At 44.7% G+C, this 23,283-nt stretch overlaps 1 protein-coding gene across 1 annotated transcript in view; it reads right to left on the bottom strand.

The window, feature by feature from the left end:
* Positions 1–10,817: 10,817 nt before the first annotated feature.
* LOC121271606 (melanin-concentrating hormone receptor 1-like) overlaps positions 10,818–23,283 on the bottom strand; it is a 29,450-nt gene continuing 16,984 nt past the window's right edge. Inside the window, 3 exon segments of the mRNA XM_041177642.1 lie at positions 10,818–11,392; positions 11,395–11,726; positions 11,728–11,839. Of these exon segments, the coding sequence (XP_041033576.1) occupies positions 10,935–11,392; positions 11,395–11,726; positions 11,728–11,839 (902 nt within the window). The 3' untranslated portion in view covers positions 10,818–10,934.

Below are 23,283 nucleotides of genomic sequence, written 5' to 3'. Positions count from 1 at the left end.
CCCTAAGAGAAAAAATTTCTCCTCATCTCCGTATTAAATGGGTAACCTCTCATTTTTAATCAGTGACCCCAGTTCGAGATTCTCCCACAAGAGGAAACATCCTCTCCACATCCACCCTTGTCAAGGCCACTCAGGATCTTAAAGGTTTCAGTCAAGTTGTCTCTTACTCGTCCACATTCCAGTGGATACAAGCCCAGCCTGTCCAACCCTTTCCTCATAAGACAACCCGCCCATTCCTGGGATTAGTCTAAGAGCTGATTTCCTGCACCAACCTCATATCCCTTGGTAGCTTTAATATCTAGAAATCTATCGATCTATATCTTTAAAATACTCAATGATGAGTGCCCACAATTTCTTGTCAAATAGTCATTTGCTAGTACAGGACTTGAGTATTCTTGAAAAAAGAGACATGTTGAAGCTTTTCGTCTTGCACTCATCAGGACACCACAAGAATACCAATATAAGGGGGAAACAACAACTTATACTGTATGTGAAGAGAGTGCTGATTGGTTGGCAAGTGGGTTCTGATTGGTAGAGGGGTTGCCATGGAGAATACACCAGTGATGATGGCTGATAGTTAACTACCAAGCGCTGTTTGACATTTAAACCAGGCATTGCCCTGAGGAATGAGTCAGTGAATGGCTGTCACTTATTTTGTTTAGCTGTAGCAGACACAATGTGTATACATGTTCTTTCTGTCTGTAAAGAACAGGGCCTGTGTATTAATAGATGTAGCTTCCAGTACAGGTAAATGCACCACACGGTGAACCTGACTGACAATCTTAAATTGGTTGTCAGCCTAATTCCTAGCACATTGAGGATTGTTTAGCAAACGTTGTCCAATTGCGGAATCACATCTAGTGTTGGACACTGTGTTTTGAGCTTTGCAAGTATGGGCTGGTAGGGTACGGTCTATACCCAGCCAGTTGCAAACAGCAGTTGTGACACGCTGTTTGATACAATTCGCCAGTCTTTAAGACATATGGCCTACATACCTAGCATCCCACTGGCACTGAAATTCATATCCAACATTACTCATTTGTGTGATAGGCAGAACGTCTTTTTGGCTTGACAGCAGCATCCTGTTAGTGGCGAATACCACTCGTGTTGCTACTGTATAGTAACAGCGTGAAACAGCTAGCTTCACCTGGTACTCTCAGTTTTGAGATACCTTACCCTTCCAAGGTAATCTGAGGTAGACTGGGCACTTTTCAGGGCGGAAAGTGACAGCCTTAGGCCCGTTCATGAGTTTGTGTGATACACAGCGCGAAACGATCTGATCAGGGTAGCCATTATCCTGCAGGATGTCTTTGACATGCCCTGTTTCAGAATCAAGCGTGCATGGTAAGCAAATGGCTCAGGTCCTATTTACAAGATTGCTGATAAGACCAATCTTATAGCATGTGGAACTGTAAGAATCCCAATATGTATATTGACCAGTGAAGGTAGGTTTGCAGCAGACCATAGTAGAGAATCCCCTCAATTAATTAGTACATCAAGGAGAGGAGTTTATTTGACTGCTCCATTTCACAGATGGATTTGAGCACAGGTTGGAGCCCATTAAGACATGTAATGAAATTATTACAAGCAGCTGTGGATGTAAATATAGCAAATATATCATCGACATATCAGAAATATGTGAGAGGTAGGAGGTTGATGTCATTCCATCGAAGACACGTTTCTCATGGAACCCAACAAAGATGTTTGCGAGAGCTGGGCCTAGAGGGGATCCCATGGCAACACCAACTATTTAGGCATAACATAGTGTCATTAAAACTGAACTCAACTGTGCGAGTTGCCAAGTTCACAAGTTCAATGAATATGGATTCATGCAATGGTGGCAGGTCTAGATTGCCATGACATAGTGCAGCTGCATAAATACCTATGGTTTCCTTAAGTGGAACATTGGTGAATAAGCTAGCAATGTCAAATGAGCACATGAACACAGCATTGCTATCGATATGCAAGGCCTCTATGGTTTTTGTAAATGTGAAGGAGTCCTTCACTGCCTGTGTGGAAAACAGTTTGTGTATTCGCTACATTCAGATCTGGTCCAGGGAGCTGGCAGTTTTGCTCTCCCTGTTCCTTTATCTGATCATACTCATTGATCATATGCCTGTCTCCCACTTTGCCCATTCCCAACAAAAACCTATTGATTGAAAACTTCAACTGTCCCAACATCCATCCCTTTCAGGGCAGTGACTTTCAGATTCTGCTATCTTTCTGTGAAGAATTGCTCCTGATTTCACTCCTAACCGGATCTGGCTCAAATCTGAAGATTTTATCTCTCTTGATCTTGATTCCTCTACCATGCAGATTAGGTTCTCTGTTTCTACTCTACCCTCATCATCTTAATCGCCTCAATCAGATCACTCCTCAACTTTTTAAACTCGGGGAATACAAGCCATATCTTTGCAACATGTCCTCATGACTTAACCCTTTTAGCGCTGGTATCATTTGTTAATTGTATCAATTGAGGTAAGTACATAGAGTTGGAGAGCATTGGTTAGAAGTGAGTACATATAAAGAGAAACAGAATTACCTGGAAAAACTCAGCAGGTCTGGCAGCATCGGCAGAGAAGAAAAGAGTTGACGTTTCGAGTCCTCATGACCCTTCGACAGAACTTGAGTTCGAGTCCAAGAAAGAGTTGAAATATAAGCTGGTTTAAGGTGTGTGTGTGGGGGGCGGAGAGATAGAGAGACAGAGAGGTGGAGGGGGGTGGTGTGGTTGTAGGGACAAACAAGCAGTGATAGAAGCAGATCATCAAAAGATGTCAACGACAATAGTACAATAGAACACATAGGTGTTAAAGTTAAAGTTGGTGATATTATCTAAACGAATGTGCTAATTAAGAATGGATGGTAGGGCACTCAAGGTATAGCTCTAGTGGGTTTTTTTTTTATAATGGAAATAGGTGGGAAAAGGAAAATCTTTATAATTTATTGGAAAAAAAAAGGAAGGGGGAAACAGAAAGGGGGTGGGGATGGGGGAGGGAGCTCACGACCTAAAGTTGTTGAATTCAATATTCAGTCTGGAAGGCTGTAAAGTCCCTAGTCGGAAGATGAGGTGTTGTTCCTCCAGTTTGCGTTGGGCTTCACTAGAACAATGCAGCAAGCCAAGGACAGACATGTGGGCAAGAGAGCAGGGTGGAGTGTTAAAATGGCAAGCGACAGGGAGGTTTGGGTCATTCTTGCGGACAGACCGCAGGTGTTCTGCAAAGCAGTCGCCCAGTTTACGTTTGGTCTCTCCAATGTAGAGGAGACCACATTGGGAGCAACGAATGCAGTAGACTAAGTTGGGGGAAATGCAAGTGAAATGCTGCTTCACTTGAAAGGAGTGTTTGGGTCCTTGGACGGTGAGGAGAGAGGAAGTGAAGGGGCAGGTATTGCATCTTTTGCGTGGGCATGGGGTGGTGCCATAGGAGAGGGTTGAGGAGTAGGGGGTGATGGAGGAGTGGACCAAGGTGTCCCGGAGGGAGCGATCCCTACGGAATGCCGATAAGGGGGGTGAAGGGAAGATGTGTTTGGTGGTGGCATCATGCTGGAGTTGGCGGAAATGGCGGAGGATGATCCTTTGAATGCGGAGGCTGGTGGGGTGATAAGTGAGGACAAGGGGGACCCTATCATGTTTCTGGGAGGGAGGAGAAGGCGTGAGGGCGGATGCGCGGGAGATGGGCCGGACACGGTTGAGGGCCTTGTCAACGACCGTGGGTGGAAAACCTCGGTTAAGGAAGAAGGAGGACATGTCAGAGGAACTGTTTTTGAATGTAGCATCATCGGAACAGATGCGACTGAGGCAAAGGAACTGAGAGAATGGGATGGAGTCCTTACAGGAAGCGGGGTGTGAGGAGCTGTAGTCGAGATAGCTGTGGGAGTCGGTGGGTTTGCAATGGACATTGGTGGACAGTCTATCACCAGAGATTGAGACAGAGAGGTCAAGGAAGGGAAGGGAAGTGTCAGAGATGGACCACGTGAAAATGATGGAGGGGTGGAGATTGGAAGCAAAATTAATAAATTTTTCCAAGTCCCGACGAGAGCATGAAGCGGCACCGAAGTAATCATCGATGTACCGGAGAAAGAGTTGTGGAAGGGGGCCGGAGTAGGACTGCAACAAGGTATGTTCCACATACCCCATAAAGAGACAGGCATAGCTGGGGCCCATGCGGGTACCCATAGCCACACCTTTTATTTGGAGGAAGTGAGAGGAGTTGAAGGAGAAATTATTCAGCGTGAGAACAAGTTCAGCCAGACAGAGGAGAGTAGTGGTGGATGGGGATTGTTCGGGCCTCTGTTCGAGGAAGAAACTAAGGGCCCTCAGACCATCCTGGTGGGGGATAGAGATGTAGAGGGATTGGACGTCCATGGTGAAGAGGAAGCGGTTGGGGCCAGGGAACTGGAAATTGTTGATGTGACGTAAGGTGTCAGAGGAATCACGGATGCAGGTGGGAAGGGACTGGACAAGGGGAGAGAGAAGGGAGTCAAGATAACGAGAAATGAGTTCTGTGGGGCAGGAGCAAGCTGAGACGATCGGTCTACTGGGGCAGTTCTGTTTGTGGATTTTGGGTAGGAGAGAGAAGCGGGCCGTCCGAGGTTGGGCGACTATCAGGTTGGAAGCTGTGGGAGGGAGATCCCCAGAGGAGATGAGGTCAGTGACAGTCCTGGAAACAATGGCTTGATGTTCAGTGGTGGGGTCATGGTCCAGGGAGAGGTAGGAGGAAGTGTCTGCGAGTTGACGCTCAGCCTCCATGAGGTAGAGGTCAGTGCGCCAGACAACAGCACCACCCTTGTCAGCGGGTTTGATGACAATGTCAGGGTTGGACCTGAGAGAATGGAGTGCAGTAAGTTCAGAGAGAGACAGGTTAGAATGGGTGAGAGGAGCAGAGAAATTGAGACAACTAATGTCGCGCCGACAGTTCTCAATGAAAAGATCGAGAGAAGGTAAGAATCCAGAGGGAGGGGTCCAGGTGGAGGGAGAATATTGGAGATGGGTAAAAGGATCCGTTGAACTGGGAGAGGACTCCTGCCCAAAGAAGTGAGCCCGGAGACGAAGACGGCGGAAGAAGAGTTCAGTATCATGCCGAGCCCGAAATTCATTGAGGTGAGGGCGTAAGGATATGAAACTAAGTCCTTTGCTGAGCACTGAACGTTCAGCATCGGAGAGGGGAAGGTCAGGGGGTATAGTGAATACACGGCTGGGGCTGGGATTGGAAGATGGGGTGGGGACGGAGGGACAGGCAGGGGTGGAGGGTCCTAGATGGGTGTTGGTGTCGATGAGTTGTTGGAGCTTGCGTTCCTTAGCGCTTGAGAGAAAGAGAAAAAGTTTATTGTTGAGGCGTCAGATGAGCCGAAGAATAAAATGAAACTGGGGGCACGCGCAGCTTTGAAAAAGGGTATGGCGGTGCTGCTGGAGGGAGAGGTCGAGTGTGTTCACATGGCCACGCATGGCACTGAGCGTGGATTTCAGAATGTGACGGGAACAGCAGTCCGAGAAACGTTTTATGTCCCGGAGATACCTGTAATCCTGGGTGGGTTCGAAACATGAGGGGTGGAATTTCAGTTGAAATCCACATGGGGTAAGTCGGAGACGGAGACGGTCACTGAGAAAGGAGATATGGCTGTGAAAGCGGGTTTTAGTAAACACCTTGTCAAACACTAGGAGGGAAATGGAAAGCAAGGAAGGTGAGCAAGACAACAGAGAGATACGGAAATCTTGTCGCAGAGAGGAACAGAACTTCTTCAAGGAGGTAGGCATTTCTTGAAGAGCAGTGGCAGTCAATTAAACACAGAGATAAAAACAAAAAAACTGCGGATGCTGGAAATCCAAAACAAAAACAGAATTACCTGGAAAAACTCAGCAGGTCTGGCAGCATCGGCGGAGAAGAAAAGAGTTGACGTTTCGAGTCCTCATGACCCTTCGACAGAACTTGAGTTCGAGTCCAAGAAAGAGTTGAAATATAAGCTGGTTTAAGGTGTGTGTGTGGGGGGCGGAGAGATAGAGAGACAGAGAGGTGGTTGGGGTGGGGGGGGGGGTGTGGTTGTAGGGACAAACAAGCAGTGATAGAAGCAGATCATCAAAAGATGTCAACGACAATAGTACAATAGAACACATAGGTGTTAAAGTTAAAGTTGGTGATATTATCTAAACGAATGTGCTAATTAAGAATGGATGGTAGGGCACTCAAGGTATAGCTCTAGTGGGGGTGTTTTTTTTTTTATATAATGGAAATAGGTGGGAAAAGGAAAATCTTTATAATTTATTGGAAAATAATAGGAAGGGGGAAACAGAAAGGGGGTGGGGATGGGGGAGGGAGCTCACGACCTAAAGTTGTTGAATTCAATATTCAGTCTGGAAGGCTGTAAAGTCCCTAGTCGGAAGATGAGGTGTTGTTCCTCCAGTTTGCGTTGGGCTTCACTGGAACAATGCAGCAAGCCAAGGACAGACATGTGAGCAAGAGATACATATAAAGAGATACTGACACAGGAGTTGAGTGGAGCCAGGAGATATATACGTGTAATGTTTCACTCTGTCAACAAATCTATTCCAAGTAAAGACTGGGTCTGGTTTCTTCCTTCACCAACTGGCTATCAGGAATAGAACATATTCTGGTGAATCCACGTAGCACCCTCCCTGCCTGAGGCCAGTTGATCCTTTAGTATCCAGATGATCGCGGGGAGATATTACAGCCAAGCCAAGGCACTGCCTAGGTCCTATCATAGTGACTAGGGGCAGGTTCCAGGCTGGAGGTCCCCCACTCCAGCCCAGGAACCTCTTCCGATGCCCCCGAGCTGAACTGAGCAGAGACTGGGGAAGGTATCTGAGGCCTTCCTATCGCCTATGTTTTATATGCTTGGAGTGGGGAAGTGGGACTTCAATCCATGACCCTCTGACTCAGAGGCAGACTAGGTATTGACATCTGCTGTAGTCAAATTAAAACTTTCCCTGGATAATTAAGTGAAGTAGAACTGGCTCCAGGTTTTTACATGAATAAATCTGTTTCCTTTAATCCAGCGATGGACACCAATACAACTGTCGTTATTTCCCTTTAAACATTCCATAAGATATGCTACAAATCCATTTAAAAAGATCATGGGGTATAAATTGCAGGGAGCTAGTGGATAATGAATATGTTTGCCTGAAAACAGAGGCCCAAGGTCTGAAGATGGCTCCAAATTGGGCCCCAGGCTTCATCAGCATAACGCCAGCAAGCTGAGGGTGCCAATTGGATGCAGTTGGTCAGTTGGGATCGTTCCATAAGGTGGACGTCCACAGGCAAAGTCTTTGGGTGGGAGAGGCGAGCAGGAGGAGGACAGGAAGAGGAAGGGATGGGATTGGGCCTAGACTGGCAGCGGCCTGTGCTTTTCGGTGGAGACAAGAGCAAGAGCCCTGCTAAATGGGGTTAAAAGCATTAGGAGCATCTTTAATCCACATTATGAGTGAGAGATGAAAGATATCAGGATGGTCTGGGTGTATTAAACCATTCAAACAATGGGAGATGGAGCAGGGAGATGAAATTGGAAAATGAATCTACAAGAGGCTAGTTACAGCAGGAGACGGTGAAACTTGTGTTTCTCAGTAAGGCAGCAATGCCTGCTCTGTGGCATTCGTCTAGCTGTCCCTTGGGAGAATCACTGGTCCAGCAAGTCAAACTGAAGTGGGGTGGGTATCCCAGGCCCTTGGTTCGAATATTGAAGGTGGGCAGTGCAAGCTAGTGGATGGTAGCCTGTGCACTTTCAGGAGAGGTAAGAGAAAAGGGGCACCACACCCAATCCAAATAACATGCCTGAGCGTGTCAAATTCCACACCCCACCCTACAACCTTTCTTAGGTGGAACTAGACAAGTTCCAGCAGTGGCCCAGCTTTTAATCTCTTACTCAGCATGTTATTCGAGTGCTTTGAGGTTTCAAGAGACCCTCATGGGGTCCAGGTCTTGTATTAAATCCCACAAAGCTGGAGGGCGAAGGTCAACTCCAATTCATTGATTGATCATTTGTGCTGTTCTCGCCTCCATTATTGCTTTAAGAATCTCTGCTCATGTGAAATTCCATTTATTGTCACTTTACCTCTGGAGATGTCACTTTAAACAATAGAGGAGCAGGGTTTTTCAAGCAAAGGACCTTGCACACACCTTCGTAGAATGATCCAGCACTGAAGGAACCCATTAGACCTGAGGAAATTCTCAGAGTCTCACTCCCACTTTTCCAAATCTCTCGCCCTCTGTATGCCTGATGGTGCTGGGAGCTCGGGACTCAGTCTACACAGACAGGGCTGTCTGGAGAAATTAACTAAATGGGGTTAAAAGCATTAGGAGCATCTTTAATCCACATTATGAGTGAGAGATGAAAGATATCAGGATGGTCTGGGTGTATTAAACCATTCAAACAATGGGAGATGGAGCAGGGAGATGAAATTGGAAAATGAATCTACAAGAGGCTAGTTACAGCAGGAGACGGTGACTCCGTTACCCTGGAGACCCACGCTTCTTAAAGGCACACTGTCCCCAGGAACAGAAGTTTCTTTTTTGTACACAGAGGGAAGTCATGCTGATTTCCAACCCCCATCTGCACCACCACCACCACCCCCGCTACCCACCCCCACCACACCCCCCCCCCCACTCTCCTAAATGTGCCAGCTCGAAGTAGGTAGATTTCTATGTGTCAGTGGTACACACAGGCACACAGTATACACACACACATACACCCAGCACCCTGTCCTCTTCTTATGGCCTTTATTGATTCTTCACCAGAGACAACGTGGATATGAGGAAAATGAATCACAGACAAAGAACAGAGAGAGCAACGTAAAGATGGTTAGTAAAATTGCAAACACCCAGAGGAATCATCATTCAGCTCAACTTCATAAAAGTGAAGGTTATTTTTGGACAGGGTAAGGTCATTAAATGCTAAGAACATTATCCCTTTTTGATTGATCAATCCCACCCATTTTCTCACTCGTTCTCTTCAGAAACAAATCCAATTATTTCTGTAACTCTTAACTTACTCCGCAACCCAATTATCATTTGGAATAAATTTAATGATATTTGAGCTTTTTACCACTTTTGGACATTTTGTCAATTGCCTTCACGATCTTGAAAACTTTGAGTGCCCTCTGTTCCCTCATTCTGGTAAGGAAAGCAGCATTCCAGAGGGAGTTTCAGATTCCTCTCTTAACCTTCTGTAAGTAGCTGGTGATAATTCTTCATTTGGTAATCATCCTGAGAGGCTGCATGAGGAAACATCAGGGGAAGGAATGGTTGGATTAAAACAACACTGGTATCAGGGCACTAACACTTGAAAGTTGAGGCCTATACATCACCATGGCTACCATGCATAGCTCTAGATCTGTCTATGGAGATGTCTCTGAGGGAGGGGTGAACCAGAGGAGAAATTGGGAAGTGGAAAAAGATTGTATTAGGGACACAGGAAGAGGAGCAGGTTATTAAACACCTTTAGCCTGTTCCAGCATTCAGTTAGACTGATCAGTATCTTAACCTCATTCTCCTTTGTTCCATATCCCCTCATATTCTTGGCCAACGAAAATCTACCGACCCCAATCATGAAAACTCCAGTTGGCCAAACGTCCACAACCATGTGAGAGAGAGAATTCCAGATTGTCATGAGGAGCGACTCCTGATTTCCTTCCTGAACAGCTCCATTCTAAATTTAAGGTTATGTCCTCTCGCTCTTAATTTCTACATTCAAGGCAGTCATTTCAGTATTTGCCCTATCAACTCTTTTTAACATTTTAAATACTTTGATCAGATTACCTCTTAAGCTTCTAAACTCAAGGAAATACAAGCCATGTTTATGAAACTTGGTCTCATAATTTAACCCTTGAAACCCTGGCACTATTCTGATGAACATGCATTGCATCTCTTCCAAGGTCACTATATCCTTCCTGAGGTGCGGTGCCCAGCACTGTACGTGGAATGCAGATGGATCTAACTAAGGCTGTATGCAACTGAAGCGCAACTGTAGTTTGGCTATTCAGTGCTGTCGTTAGGGAAGCACTTCCTCACACAAAGGGTAATGGAAATCTGGAACTCTCTCCCACCCAAAAAGCTGTTGAGGTGGACGATCAACTGAATTTGTCAAAACTGAAATTGACAGATTTTTGTAATAAGAGTCACAGAAACAAGGTGGGAAGAAGGTACAGATCAGCCATGATCTAACTGAATGGTTGAACAGGCTCAAGGGGCTGAATGGCCTCCTCCTGTTCCAAAAGCAGTTTACGCCCATCCTAGACTTTAATCATGAACCTGCAGCCTCACCAACTCTCCCTGAGGGTGGCCTTCAGTCTTTTAACTCTTTTGGAGTCCACCAAATAAACTAAATTAACAAAATGAGGGATAAAATAAACACAGCCCCTAAATTAGGGTAACTGTAAAAAGCCAACGACAATTCAGTCTTTTAGATAATGATGTGAGGGCCCCAGTCATGAAGCCAGTTAATGTAATCAATCCTTGATTGGTTTAATTAACTCCAGGATGTGCAGTACAAGCTTGCTCAGCTGATGCAGATCTTCAAGTGCTGAGGTAGAGGCATAGCCTTGTTACAGAGTACAGAGCTCACAATAGTCTCTGAATGAAAAGAACTGGCAATTATTTATATTGTGTCTCTCATTACGAAGAACATCACAGCCTTCACTGTCACTGGGTCAAAATCCTGGAACTCCCTCCCTAACAGCACTGTGGGTGTACCTACACCACATGGACTGCAGCGGTTCAAGAAGGCAGCTCACCACCACCTTCTCCAGGGCAATTAGGGATGGCAGTAAATGCTGGCCCAGCCAGTGATGCCCATATCCCGTGAGCGATTAAATTTTTTAAAATGCCAATGAAGTGCTTTCAAAGTGTAGTCACCACTTAAAGCAGGATTGAGACCTTCCACACCTTGTTCCTGCCTTTGACCCTCGCTCCACCTTCTACTTGACTTGCTCACACGATGAGCTTTCCTGCTTCATTTTGGGGATTTGGAGACCGGTGACAGGAGACCAGCACCAGCTTTCTTCGGAAACTCTCACACAGGCCGATGTACACAAATGGGTAGAGGCAGCCGTTGGCAAAGCCAAGGCTTATTGCTGAGTTGTAGGCATAGTAAAAGGGCAAAGTAGGTTGGTCAATGGAAAGTTGGGTGAGCTGCAAAACATAGAATGGAGCCCAATGGATAAAAAACACCAAACAGATGGCAACTGCAGTCCACGTGACCTTTCTGGTTCTCAGTCGTACACTTCTCTGAGTGGTAGGAGTGGCTGAGGTCATGTGCTGTAATATCCTGACATAAGCCACACTGATCACCAGGAAGGGCACAGCAAGTGCCAAAAACAACTGGAGGAAGGTGTACCAGTAGATATCTGTTTGAGGATTGGGCAGGTGAATGCTGCTCTCCCCGAGAAAGGGATCAAGCCAGTGTACATCCAGACAGGAGTAATGCTGATGAGCGAGACAAACCAAAGCAGGCATATGATTAACGTTGCAATGAAGGGCTTGCTAAAGTGAGGAGATGAGATAGGGTGAACCATCGCTAAGTAGCGGTCAATGGACATAGCAGTAAGGATGTAGGTACTGGTGAACTGGCTGTTGGCATCCATGGCAGTGATGATGGTGCACAGAGTCTCTCCAAAGTGCCACACAGCATTGCCCACCAGCTGATGGATGAGGAAAGGCATTCCCAATAGGAAAAGCAGGCTGGCAATAGACAGGTTGACAATGTAGATGTCCGGCACTCTGCTTCTTGCTGACTGCGATGATGACGATGTAGTTCTCCACGATCCCAAAGAAACAGATGATCCCAAACAAGGAAGGCAGGATGAAATTGGTGTTAGAGAGCTGATGTGGAACATCTGTAAAACAATCAGTGGAAATTATAACAGAAACATGCAGCAAACCACTTAACCGGGGAAAAACAGCACCTTTCACAACCTCAGGACATTTCAATGCAATTTCCGGCCAATTAACTGTTGAAACTCAGTCATTGTTGTAATGTAGGAAACACAGCAGTCAATTTGCACACAGCAAGCTCCCACAAACAGCAATGCGATAATGACTAGGTTGTCTGTATTTTGAGATGTTGACTGAGAATTAAATATTGGCCAGGACACTGGGGAGAAGTTCCCTGTTCTCTAAAATAGTGCCCTGGGATCTTTCACATCCAGCTGGATGAGCAGACCAGGCCTTGGTTTAATGTCTCATCCAAAGGGTGACACCCCAGCGCTCAAGTCAGGTGTGTCTGCCTGGATTTCAGATCTCAAGTTTCTGGAGAGGGTACAGAAGAGATTTACTAGAACGATTCCAGTGGTGAGAGATTACAGTTAAATATCGACTGAAGAAGCTGAGGTTGTTCTCCTTAGAGCAGGGAAGGGTGAGGGTTGGCGAAGTTTAAAATCCTGAAGTCTTTAGACAAAGTTAATAAAGGGAAACTGTTGCCAGTTTCTGCAGTGTTGGTGACAGGTGAACACAGATTTAAGGCAATCGATGGAAGAGCCAGAGACGACATGAGGAAGAATGATTTCCTTATCGAGAGTAGTTAGGATTGAGACTGCATTATCTGATAGGACGGTGGATATAGACACAGGAGTGGCCTCAAAAGGAAAATGGGAAATAATTTAAGGAGAAAAGGCAGCTGAGTTGCTCTTGAAACGAGCCAGCACAGACTTTACACGCTATATGGCCTCTTTCTGTGCTGTACCACTGAATGCGTCCACGAGCCCACGAGTTTCTGTCTCAGAGGCAAGAGTGTTAGCCACTGAACCCTGGCGGACGGGCTTATTGGGTGGAACTGTACCCCAGTGAGAATCAGCACATTCACAAGAGACAGATCATAGCAGCCAAACTCCTAGAAAATAAAAGGGGTTGTTGTGTCTCTGGGACAGCATCTTTCTCCAGAGAAAGTGGACTGTTCACTTCAGCCAGCTGCAGTGCAGAGAGAAAGAGGCGGCTGAGATGGTGTAAAATCCAATTCCAGTGTTAGTTTAACAGTGCGAGTGGATATGCAGATAGTGCTCACATTATACGGATATATTAACTGGCCTAATTCCCAAGGAGCATTTTCATCTACAAGCGTCACTCAGCTTTTTTTGTAAAGCAGCTCCTCGCTGTCTCGCTCCGTAAGTCAGTGCACCGAACGAATGGAGGCACAAAATGCATTAAACAAATCCTCTGCACAACCAGCCGCGGTCTCAACTTGTACAAAACTAGAGGAAAAAAGCCTCGTTAATTTAAAAATAACAATGTAAACCTTCTCAATGCTCGGTGAGACTTATCCAGCCATGTGGATTCTGTAGCAGGTCCAGGGAGTTACTGTCATTCCAAACCCAGGATACTAAGACCTTCTCCTGATCTATCACTCTCCCTATTTACATCACTTTCTCTCCTCTCTCTTTCTTTATTTTCCTAGTCCCTGTTACTTTCTCTCTGTATCCCTATGCACCTTTTTTTGACCTTTGCTTTCCCTTTCTCTCGCTCTTTCTCCTACCCCTCTCCTTCGTCTGCTCCTTTCTCGTTTCCTGATTTGCTCTTCCTCTCTGTCCCTCCTTTTCTCTAGACCTGTGTGTGTCTTCTCCTCCCTTCTCTCATTTTCCCTGCTTTTTCTTATCCCGTATTTACACCCTTCCCTTCATTGTCTCTCTTTGCCGTTTCTATTTCTAGTGATCTCCTTCTCTCTTTTCTGATCTCTCTGAACTGCAAAGATTGACCAAGTCTGTGAGTAGCACCAGGAGCACTGCATATACAAATAAACAATTCCCAGGTCCCTGTCACTGAGACTCAGCTTTTGCCAAGAGCTACTTATTAAATAAGTGGCAGAGACCTCACTCTCAGAAATGCCACTGACCCTGTATCCCACTTTAGTAAAGATTCCCTTATGCAAAGTCACCAATTCAGCGACTTGTTTTTTTATAAAAGCAAAATATTGCAGATGCTGGAAATCTGAAACAAAAACAGCATCTGTGGAGAGAGAAGAAAAAGAGTTAATGTTTCAAAGCCATATGACTCTTCTTCAATGTTTCGAGTCTTCTTCTTATAAGAGTCATGTGGAACTCAAAATGCTAACTCAACTTTTTTTTATATTCGATCATGGGGTGTGGGCGTTGCTGACTCAGCCAGCATTTATTACCCATCCCTAATTGCCCTAGGGCATTTAAGAGTAAACCATATTGTTGTGGATCTGGAGTCACATGTAGGCCAGACCAGGTAGAGACAGCAGATTTCCTTCCCTAAAGGACATCAGTGAACCAGATGGGTTTTTACAACAATCGACAATGGCTTCATGGTCATCAATAGACTTTAATTCCACCATCTGCCATGGCTGGATTTGAACCTGGGTCCCCAGAGCATTACCCTGGATCTCTGGATTACTAGTCCAGTGACAACACCACCATGCCATTGCCTCTCCCCAAAACAACTAAAGAAATGGTGGAGACCTCACGTACAGAAACACCACTGACCCTGTATCCCATTTTAGCGAAGATTCCCTCAAGCAAAGCCACCAATTCAGCGACAGATGCAGCAACAAGTCTGGTAACAGCAAGTGAAGTCTGGCATTTTGTTTTAACTCACGGATGGTAAGAATCCAGATGTAACTCACAGCAGAATCACTTCAGCTGCTAAACCTATGCAGATTCAACTCTATTTCTCAAAAGGGATTTTAAATAAGGTCAATCTTTAAAAATAAAACCCTGCACTGAATACCAAATTATAACGGTAATAGCAACAACTTATATTTATGTAGCACCTATAATGTAATAAAATTTCCCAGCGCGCTTCACATTATAAAACAAAGTCTGACACCGAGCCACATGAGGAGATATTAGGTCAGGTGATCAAAAGTGGTCAATGAGGTAGGTTTTAAGGAGTGTCTTAAAGGAGGAAAGTGAGGTGATGAGGCGGGGAGGTGTAGAGAGGGAATTCCAGAGCTCGGAGCCCAGGTAGCTGAAGGCACGGCCGCTAATGGTGGAGGATTATAATTGGGGATGTGCAAAAGGCCAGAATTAGAGGAGCGGAGATATCTCGGAGGGCTTTGGGGCTGGAGGAGATGACAGATAGGGAGGGGAGAGGCCCTGGAGGGATTTGAAAACAAGGACTGTCCAGACAGGGCTACTTTGTGGCTTTGGTGTTAAGGGTTCTGCCCTATGTCATGTGCATCAGGCAAGTCTTGGGTTTGGGAGGTTATCTAAACCAGGACAACAGTAAGTACAATACAACTCCTGGGTTAGAGATGAAAACTGTCCAGGGTTTCCACTCTCTGTCGACCCACCAACGATGCGATTGGAAATGTTAATATTTTGAATGCAAGCAGCACCAAGCTTGAATATGATACACTCATGGTGGAACAGCTCACTAGTGCTTCTTAAGAACAGAGGAACAGGAAGAGGCCACTTTAACTCCTTAAGTCTCTCCCACCTTCCAATAAGCTCATGGCTGAACTACGATCTAATGGGTCTTTGTCCCATATCCCTTAATATCTTTGGATAACAAAAATCCATCACTCTCAGATTTAAAATTAACAATCAAACAATTATCATTTGCTGGTTGTGGAAGAAAGTTCCAAACTTCTACCAACCTATGGGTGTTGAAGTCTTTCCTAATTTCAGCCCAGAAGGTCTGGCTCTGATTTTTAGGCAGTGTCCCCTATTGCTAAACTCCCCCATGCAACAGAAATTATTTCTATCTACTCCTGCCAGTTCCACTTAATAGCTTGAACATTTTGATCTAACTATCCATAATCATCTAAATTTTAGAGAATATGCCTCTAGTTTGGCTCTTGGTTCACATATAAAAGTTGTGCGCCTCGACAATCAGATCAAAAATACCCACCGTCCAGATTTGGATTGCCCGCTTTTGCAAATGAAAGTTAGCACAGCTTCAAACCTGCCTCAGTCATCAGGAGATTGGCCCTTTGTTCGTCGTGGCTCAGTACTAATGCTCCCCCTGCTGGTACACTGCATGACCCCCACAACAGGTGAGATTCAGTGCAGTCACGAGTGGGGGGGGGGGGGGGGGGGGTGGGTGGGGAGGAGGAGAACTATCTACAAGATACGAGTCAGGAGTGTGATGGAATACTCTCCACTCGCCTGTTGTGTGAAATGTGTGTATTTGATCATTGGTTTGTATTTAGCACAATGTGGGCACAAATTCTTCAAAGGAAGACTATCTCTGCATAATTGAAATCTTCCTAAATGGAGCCCTGCTAGTTGCACTCCTAGTTGGAGAGGTTGAATGACAGTTTTTAAATGTGAGATTAACAAGATTTGAGTTAGGTTCCCTGCCTACAGAGATGCCAGATTTGCTGGGTAGTTAGCAGTGAGTTCACTGTCATTCACTGTTATAGGAAAGCATCAATCCCCCTGCAGTGTGAGGCAAGGAAGCGATGTCCGTGATTACAAGTTGGTGCATGGTTTGTGCTGCTCTGCTGTTAACCAAGTGGGAACTGGATCTCGTCAAGAATTCCCCATAAGTTTCAAGCAATTGCTGCATTTGTTAAAACAAATTAAACTCAACATAAAAGGTTAGGGTTGGTACTTAACAGCCTAAGATCCTTTTATTGGTGTCATGAAGCTATTAATGTACATAATATTGTTGGAAATTACTTTTTTAAAAATAGACGTTTAGTCTGTGGGTGTGTCTTAATTGGATTAAAGTCAGCTAGTCTGGGTGTTTTAATTTATACTAGTTTTGAGATGTAAGAGAGGTAGAGGGCATTTGCATTTTGTTGAATAGAGCATTCAAGAAGGCGAGTGAAATCTAGCACATAGCTAGCAAAGACCAAGCAATGTTGATATTACTAATAAAATTGGTAGTATGAAAGGGGGTTTATTGTTAGAAGAGGTGGAGCTCAAAGGGGCTGGTGATACAATGAGAGTTTACATTCAATGAGATGTGCTGGGTATAACAGATAACAGTTTTGTGTGTGCAGAGTAGGGGCAATGTAACATCAAAACCTGTAAACCTACTACTGTGTCTGCAAAGGAACCAAAGTGAAAGAAACCTCAATGAATCTGAAAGGTGAAAATGCTTTGCCTGGTGTTTGACTAAGTCTATGGGTTGTTGTTGTCTTAATGGAGATTAGTTTGGGAATTTGTTAAAAGTTATGATGGTAGTAATTTGTAGCCATGTGTAAATATTTAACTTGCATAAATTAATAAATGTCTCATGTAGTTTGATATAAAGACCTCTCAAGAACTGGTGGTCTCATTCCTGAATTTAGAGTTACAACTCAAAACATACCACTTGAAAATATAGGTTATGACAGTTGTTTAAAGCTTCCTTCTGGGGTTTTAAATAACTCAGCTTAAACCAACCTCTGTGTCATAACAAATGGCAAGATTTATGTTCTTGCAATGCCACTTAACCTCTGGCCCACAAAGGGAACAACTGAAGCTATGCAGACTCATTGCTGCAGGTAGTAAATTCTTGTTAGATACTTTTAAAATTAAAAATTAAGTATAAAAAATGTCTTATTCCCCTTTATCTTTCTTAATCCAATCTTTTTCTTCCTATTTCCTTTTATGTAACTGACTAGATGAGGCCTTGTGGTGCATTGGGTGGTGTCCCCGCCTCTGAGCTGGAAGCGCCAGGTTCAAGTTCCACCCCAGGACTTGATGGCCAAGGAAAGTGCATTCATAACATTGTCAAACAGGTTGAACATCAACCTGCAAGTCCTTCCAACACACACCAATAGCAGGCAGGAAGAGTGGGAGAGATTCCTGGTCAGCTGTGTGATAGAAAGAATATTGGAGCCTCTACCATCACCATCCATAGCTTCAGACCACAACATGTGCGTAAAAGTGTATGCTGCTATAGCAACTCGGACTCCTTGGGGAGCCAATTGGCTCAGTTGCGGAATGGCAGTTGCGAATCAGATTGGTGTCAACAGCACAGGGTTCAATCCCCATTCCGGCTACAGTGGACTTGGGACCTGCCTCCTTGCCCTGCCTGTGGCAAAGTCATGGTGCTATGGGTCAGACATGCCTTCGGACAAAGCACTCAAGGAGAAGTATCTAACTTGACTCTAATTCACCTCATTTCCTTCTCCATAGTTCCTCTGTTTCTACTTCTATCCTTAATTCTCATCAATTAAGGGGATAGACTATTAACTGTTGCTCACTGTGGGCCCAGATGTCCATTAACTTCATCATACTGTTATCAGCTTAAGCTGAGGAGTGAGGAGGAATGTCTAATGAACGAGGAATGCTGCGAGATACCCTACTCCAGAAAGACGTGGAGCCATAGTGTTCTTGGCTGGTGCAGAATCGTGGAGCCGGCCTTATTCAAATCTAGCCTGGGGATTATTCAAACAGGCAGACAGGACTCCAGTTTGACTCCTCATTCAGACAGCACTGCATGGGATCAATAGTGGAGCATGAGTTCATCTAGGAAGAGGGCAGATTGTCAATACAGGATTGATGGAACAATCCAGCGATTGGCTGCGAAATGGAGTCCAATCCACTGCGATCCTGTGACACATGAGGTTGAAACAGGAGCTTATAGCCAACTTTGAAATGTAAATTTGAAAATAACAAATTGCCAAAACAATTGCAAGTCGATATAATTGAGCTTGCTGCATCAGGGGGCAATTTCTAATGGAAGAAGGGGATCTTGTAAAGTTGTGTAGAAGGTTATTTAATTATTTCATTTTTTGATTTAATCTAATTCTCCCGAAATATGAATAAATTATTTTTGTTTTACAAAGAAGAATTTATGCCAGTGTTGGAAAGTCCATTTAAGTGTCAAACACTTCTAATTGCTCTGGCATCAGGAAAATGTATTCTTGAATTGTAATGTTTTAAAGAGAAAATGGAGGCCTTATCATACTTCAGCAAATGAAAGCTGGAGGGAGGTGCATCAGATTGAAATAACATTTGGATATAGAAATGAGATCATGAAATTCCAATAGGGGGACATTTAGGAATTAGAACGACACAGGCAGTGGTACAAAACATTTTTTTTTGGTCTGGGTTGCATAGGAATGAAGTCAAATTCCATAGAACATGTCATACATGTCAGGTGATAGGGAAACCACATGCAGTGATTAAACTGGCACCTTTAATTCCAATTCTAGCATTTGAAGAATCTTTTACTAGGGTCATGATTGATTGTGTAGGACTCCTCCCTAAGACTAAAAGTGGAAATCAGTACTACTGAAAGCAATGGATGTATCTACCAGGTTTCCTGAAGCAATATCTTTGAGAAATATTACAACAAAGAGAATTGTGGAAGAGTTAACTAAATTTTTTACAAGATATGGTTTACCTAAAGAAATACAATCAGATCAGAGTTCAAATTTCATGTCACAGCTGTTTAAGGAAGTTATGGGTAATAATTAATTTGGGGATAAAACATTTTAAGTCAACAGTTTATCATCCTGAGTCACAAGGGGCTTTGGAAAGATGGCATAAAAATCTAACAACTATAATGAGAGTGTACAGTCAGGATTATCCAAAGAATTGGGCTACAGGAATTCCATTCTTGTTGTTTGATATTAGGGTCACTCCTAATGAGTCGACTGGTTTCAATCCTCTTGAACTTGTCTTTAGTCATGAGATAAGGGGACCACTGAAATTGATTCACGAGAAATTGGTAGGTCAAAATTCAGCAATTACTCACCTGGATTATGTATCAAGGCTCAGAGATTGGATAGAGCATGTGAGTTAGCTAGGGAACCTTTAAAGATATCACAGCAAGTGATGAAAGTGAAGGCAGACAGGAAAGCTACAGCTCAGTTTTGTTGCTGGGGTGAAAGTGCTAATTCTGTTACCAGTATCACAGAATCACAAAAGTGCATAAGAGGCCCTTCGGTCCATAGAGTCTGCACCGACACGAGATACACCTCACCTACCTGCCTAATCCCATTTACCAGCACTTGGTCCATAGCCTTGAATGTTATGATGTGCCAAGTGCTCATCCAGGTACTTTTTAAAGGATGTGAAGCAACCCGCCTCCACCACCCTCCCAGGCAGCGCATCCCAGACCGTCACCACCCTCTGGGTAAAAAAGCTTTTCCTCACATCCCCCCCAAACCCCCTGCCCCTTACCTTGAACTTGTGTCCCCTCATGACAGACCCTTCAACTAAGAGGAACAGCTGCTCCCTCTCCACCCTGTCCACGCTCCTCATAACCTTGTACGCCTCGATCAGGTCGTATCTCACTCTTGTCTGTTCCAATGAAAACAACCCAAGTCTATCAAACCTCTCTTAACTTAAATGTTTCATCCCAGCCAACATCCTGGTGAATCTCCTCTGCAGCCCCTCCAGTGCAATCGCATCCTTCCTATAATGTGGTGACCAGAACTGCACACAGGACTCCAGCTGTGGCCTCACCAAGGTTCTATACAACTCCAACATGACCTCCATACTTTTGTAATCTATGCCTCGATTGATAAAGGCAAGTGTCACATTAACCCCACTAACATGCCCCGCCACCTTCAGGGATCTATGCACACACACGCCAAGGTCCCTTTGTTCCTTGGGACTTCATAGTGTCATGCCGTTCATTGAATACTTCCTTGTCAAATTACTCCTTCCAGAGTGCACTGCCTCACACTTTACAGGGTTAAATTCCACTTATCTGCCCATTTGATCATCCCATCTACATCTTCCTGTAGCCCAAGACACTCAAGCTCACTGTTAACCACCCAGCCAATCTTTGTGTCATCCGCAAACTTACTAATCCATCCCCTATATAGTCATCTATGTCATTTATATAAATGATAAATAATGGGGGACCCAGCACAGATCCCTGTGGTACGCCACTGGACACTGGCTTCCAGTCACTAAAGCATTCTTCTGTCATCACCCTTTGTCTCCTACAACTAAGCCAATTTTGAATCCACCTTATCAAATTACCCTGTATCCCATGTGCATTTGCCTTCTTTATAAGTCTCCCATGTGGGACCTTGTCAAAGGCTTTGCTGAAATCCATAAAAACTACATCCACTACACTACCCTCATCTACAGACCTGGTCACCTCCTCAAAAAATTCAATCAAATTTGTTAGGCATGACCTCCCTCTGACAAAGCCATTCTGACTATCCCTGATCAAACCTTGCTTCTCCAAGTGAAGATAGACTCTCTCCATCAGAATTTTGTCCAATATTTTCCCTACCACTGACATGAGACTCACTGGCCTGTAGTTCCCTGGCTTATCTCTACAACCCTTCTTGAAAAGCAGAACCACATTAGCTGTTCTCCAGTCCTCTGGCACCTCCCCCGTGGCCAGAGCGGAATTAAAAATTTGGGTCAGAGCCCCTGCGATCTCCTCTCTTGCCTCCCTCAGCAGTCTGGGACACAAATCATCTGGACTTGGAGATTTGTCCACTTTTAAGCCTGCCAACACCTCCAATACCTTGTCACTGCCTATATCAATTTGCTTAAGAACCCCACAGTCCCTCTCCCTGAGTTCAATACCTTCATCCTCATTCTCTTGGGTGAAGACAGATGTGAAGTATTCATTCAACACTCTAGCGATGTCCTCTGGCTCCACCCATAGATTTCCCCCTTGGTCCCTACTCTTTCCCTGGTTATCCTTTTCCCATTGATATACTTATAGAATATCTTGGGATTTTCCCTACTTTTACCAGCCAGAGCTTTCTCATATCCCCTCTTTGCTCTCCTAATTGCTTTCTTAAGCTCCACCCTGCACTGCACTCCACTAATGCCTCTGCTGATTTGCTTCCCTTGTACCTGCTAAAAGCCTCTCTTTTCCTTCTCATTGTATCCTGAATATCTCTGGGCTTGTTCCTCCTTCCTATCACCCTAGAGGGAACATGTTGAGCCTGTACCCTCCCCATTTCATTTTTGAACACCCCCCCCATTGCTGTTCCCAGTCTACCTTGGCCAGATCCTGCCTTATTTTACTAAAAACCGCTCTCCCTCAATCCAAAACATTTTTTGTAACTTGTCTATTTCTTTGTCCATAACAAGCTTAAATTGTACCATGTTGTGGTCACTATCACCTCAGCCACCTGTCCAGCTTCATTCCCCAGAATTAGGTCCAGCGATGCACTGTCCCTTGTTGGACCCTCTACAAGTTGACCTAAAAACTTCTCCTGTACACATTTCAAGAAAACCACTCCATCCAAGCCCTTAACACTATGTCTATCCCAATTAATGTTGGGGGAGTTGAAATCACCTGATATAATTACCCTATTATTATTGATTTTACACACCTCCACAAATTGTGCAGTTATTTGCTCCTCAATTTCCCGCTGACTATCTGGGGGTCTATAATAAACACCTAACAATGTGGCTGCCCCTTTTTTTATTCCTAAGCTCTACCCACAAAGCTTCATTTGATGCCCCCTCCAAGATATCATTTCTCCTTACTGCAGTAACTGACTCCTTAACTAATAATGCAATGCCTCCTCCTCTTTTACCCCCTCCCCTGTCTTGCCCAAAGATTGAGCTGCCAATCCTGCCCCTCCCTCAACCACATCTCTGTGATGGCTACAATATCACAATTCCACATGTCAATTCTCACCCTTAACTCATCCGTTTTACCTGTAATACTCCTGGTATTAAAGTAGAGGCCATCCAGCCTTGCCTATTACTATTGCTTCCCCTCTCTTCCTCCCCTCCTGTACAGACAGGCTGCTTATGGTGCCAGAAGCTTGGCTCTGTCCGCACTCCCTGGAGGAACCAGCGCCCTCATCAGCCTCGAAAATGGGATACCAATTTGCGAGTGGGACTCCGGAGGACTCCTGAACTACCTGCCTGTTTCTCTCGGACTGCCTGGTCACCCATTCTCTTTCTTCCTCAAGTCCCTTCATCTGCAGTGTGACCACCTCTCTAAACATGCTATTCATGATGCTCTCAGACTTGCGGATGCTCCACAGTGTCCCCAACCGCCATTCCAGCTCTGAAACCCAAGCTTCCAGGAGCTGAAGCTGGACACACTTCCTGCACACATGCTGGTCCCGGGCACTGGAAATGTTCCTGGCTTCCCACATGGAGCACAAGGAGCACACCACAGCTTTGAGCTCTCTTGCCATGACTTAGCCCTTTAAATTAAACCTTTTAAATCAATTACTCCAGGGCCCTTCTTTCCTGATTCTCGTTACTACAGAATATATAAACTATAAACCACCAAAAAGACCTTAAACTATAAGCGATGAAAGTAGTAAATACTTACCCAACCTTACCCACTACTTACCAGTCATTCCTTTCCCTTGTAGCCTCTACTGCTTCAACAGGGCAAGACCATTCTCTGAAGATTTAAGAAGTTGGATATCAAAGAACAAATGCAAAGAGCACCTCTTCCCCTCTACACCGAATTCCCACTGTACACCAAATTG

Source organism: Carcharodon carcharias, chromosome 31, assembly GCF_017639515.1.
Source record: "Carcharodon carcharias isolate sCarCar2 chromosome 31, sCarCar2.pri, whole genome shotgun sequence".
Lineage (NCBI taxonomy): Eukaryota > Metazoa > Chordata > Chondrichthyes > Lamniformes > Lamnidae > Carcharodon > Carcharodon carcharias.
The sequence above is the reverse complement of the archived record's forward strand: the minus strand, read 5'-3'. Positions and strand labels throughout refer to the sequence as shown.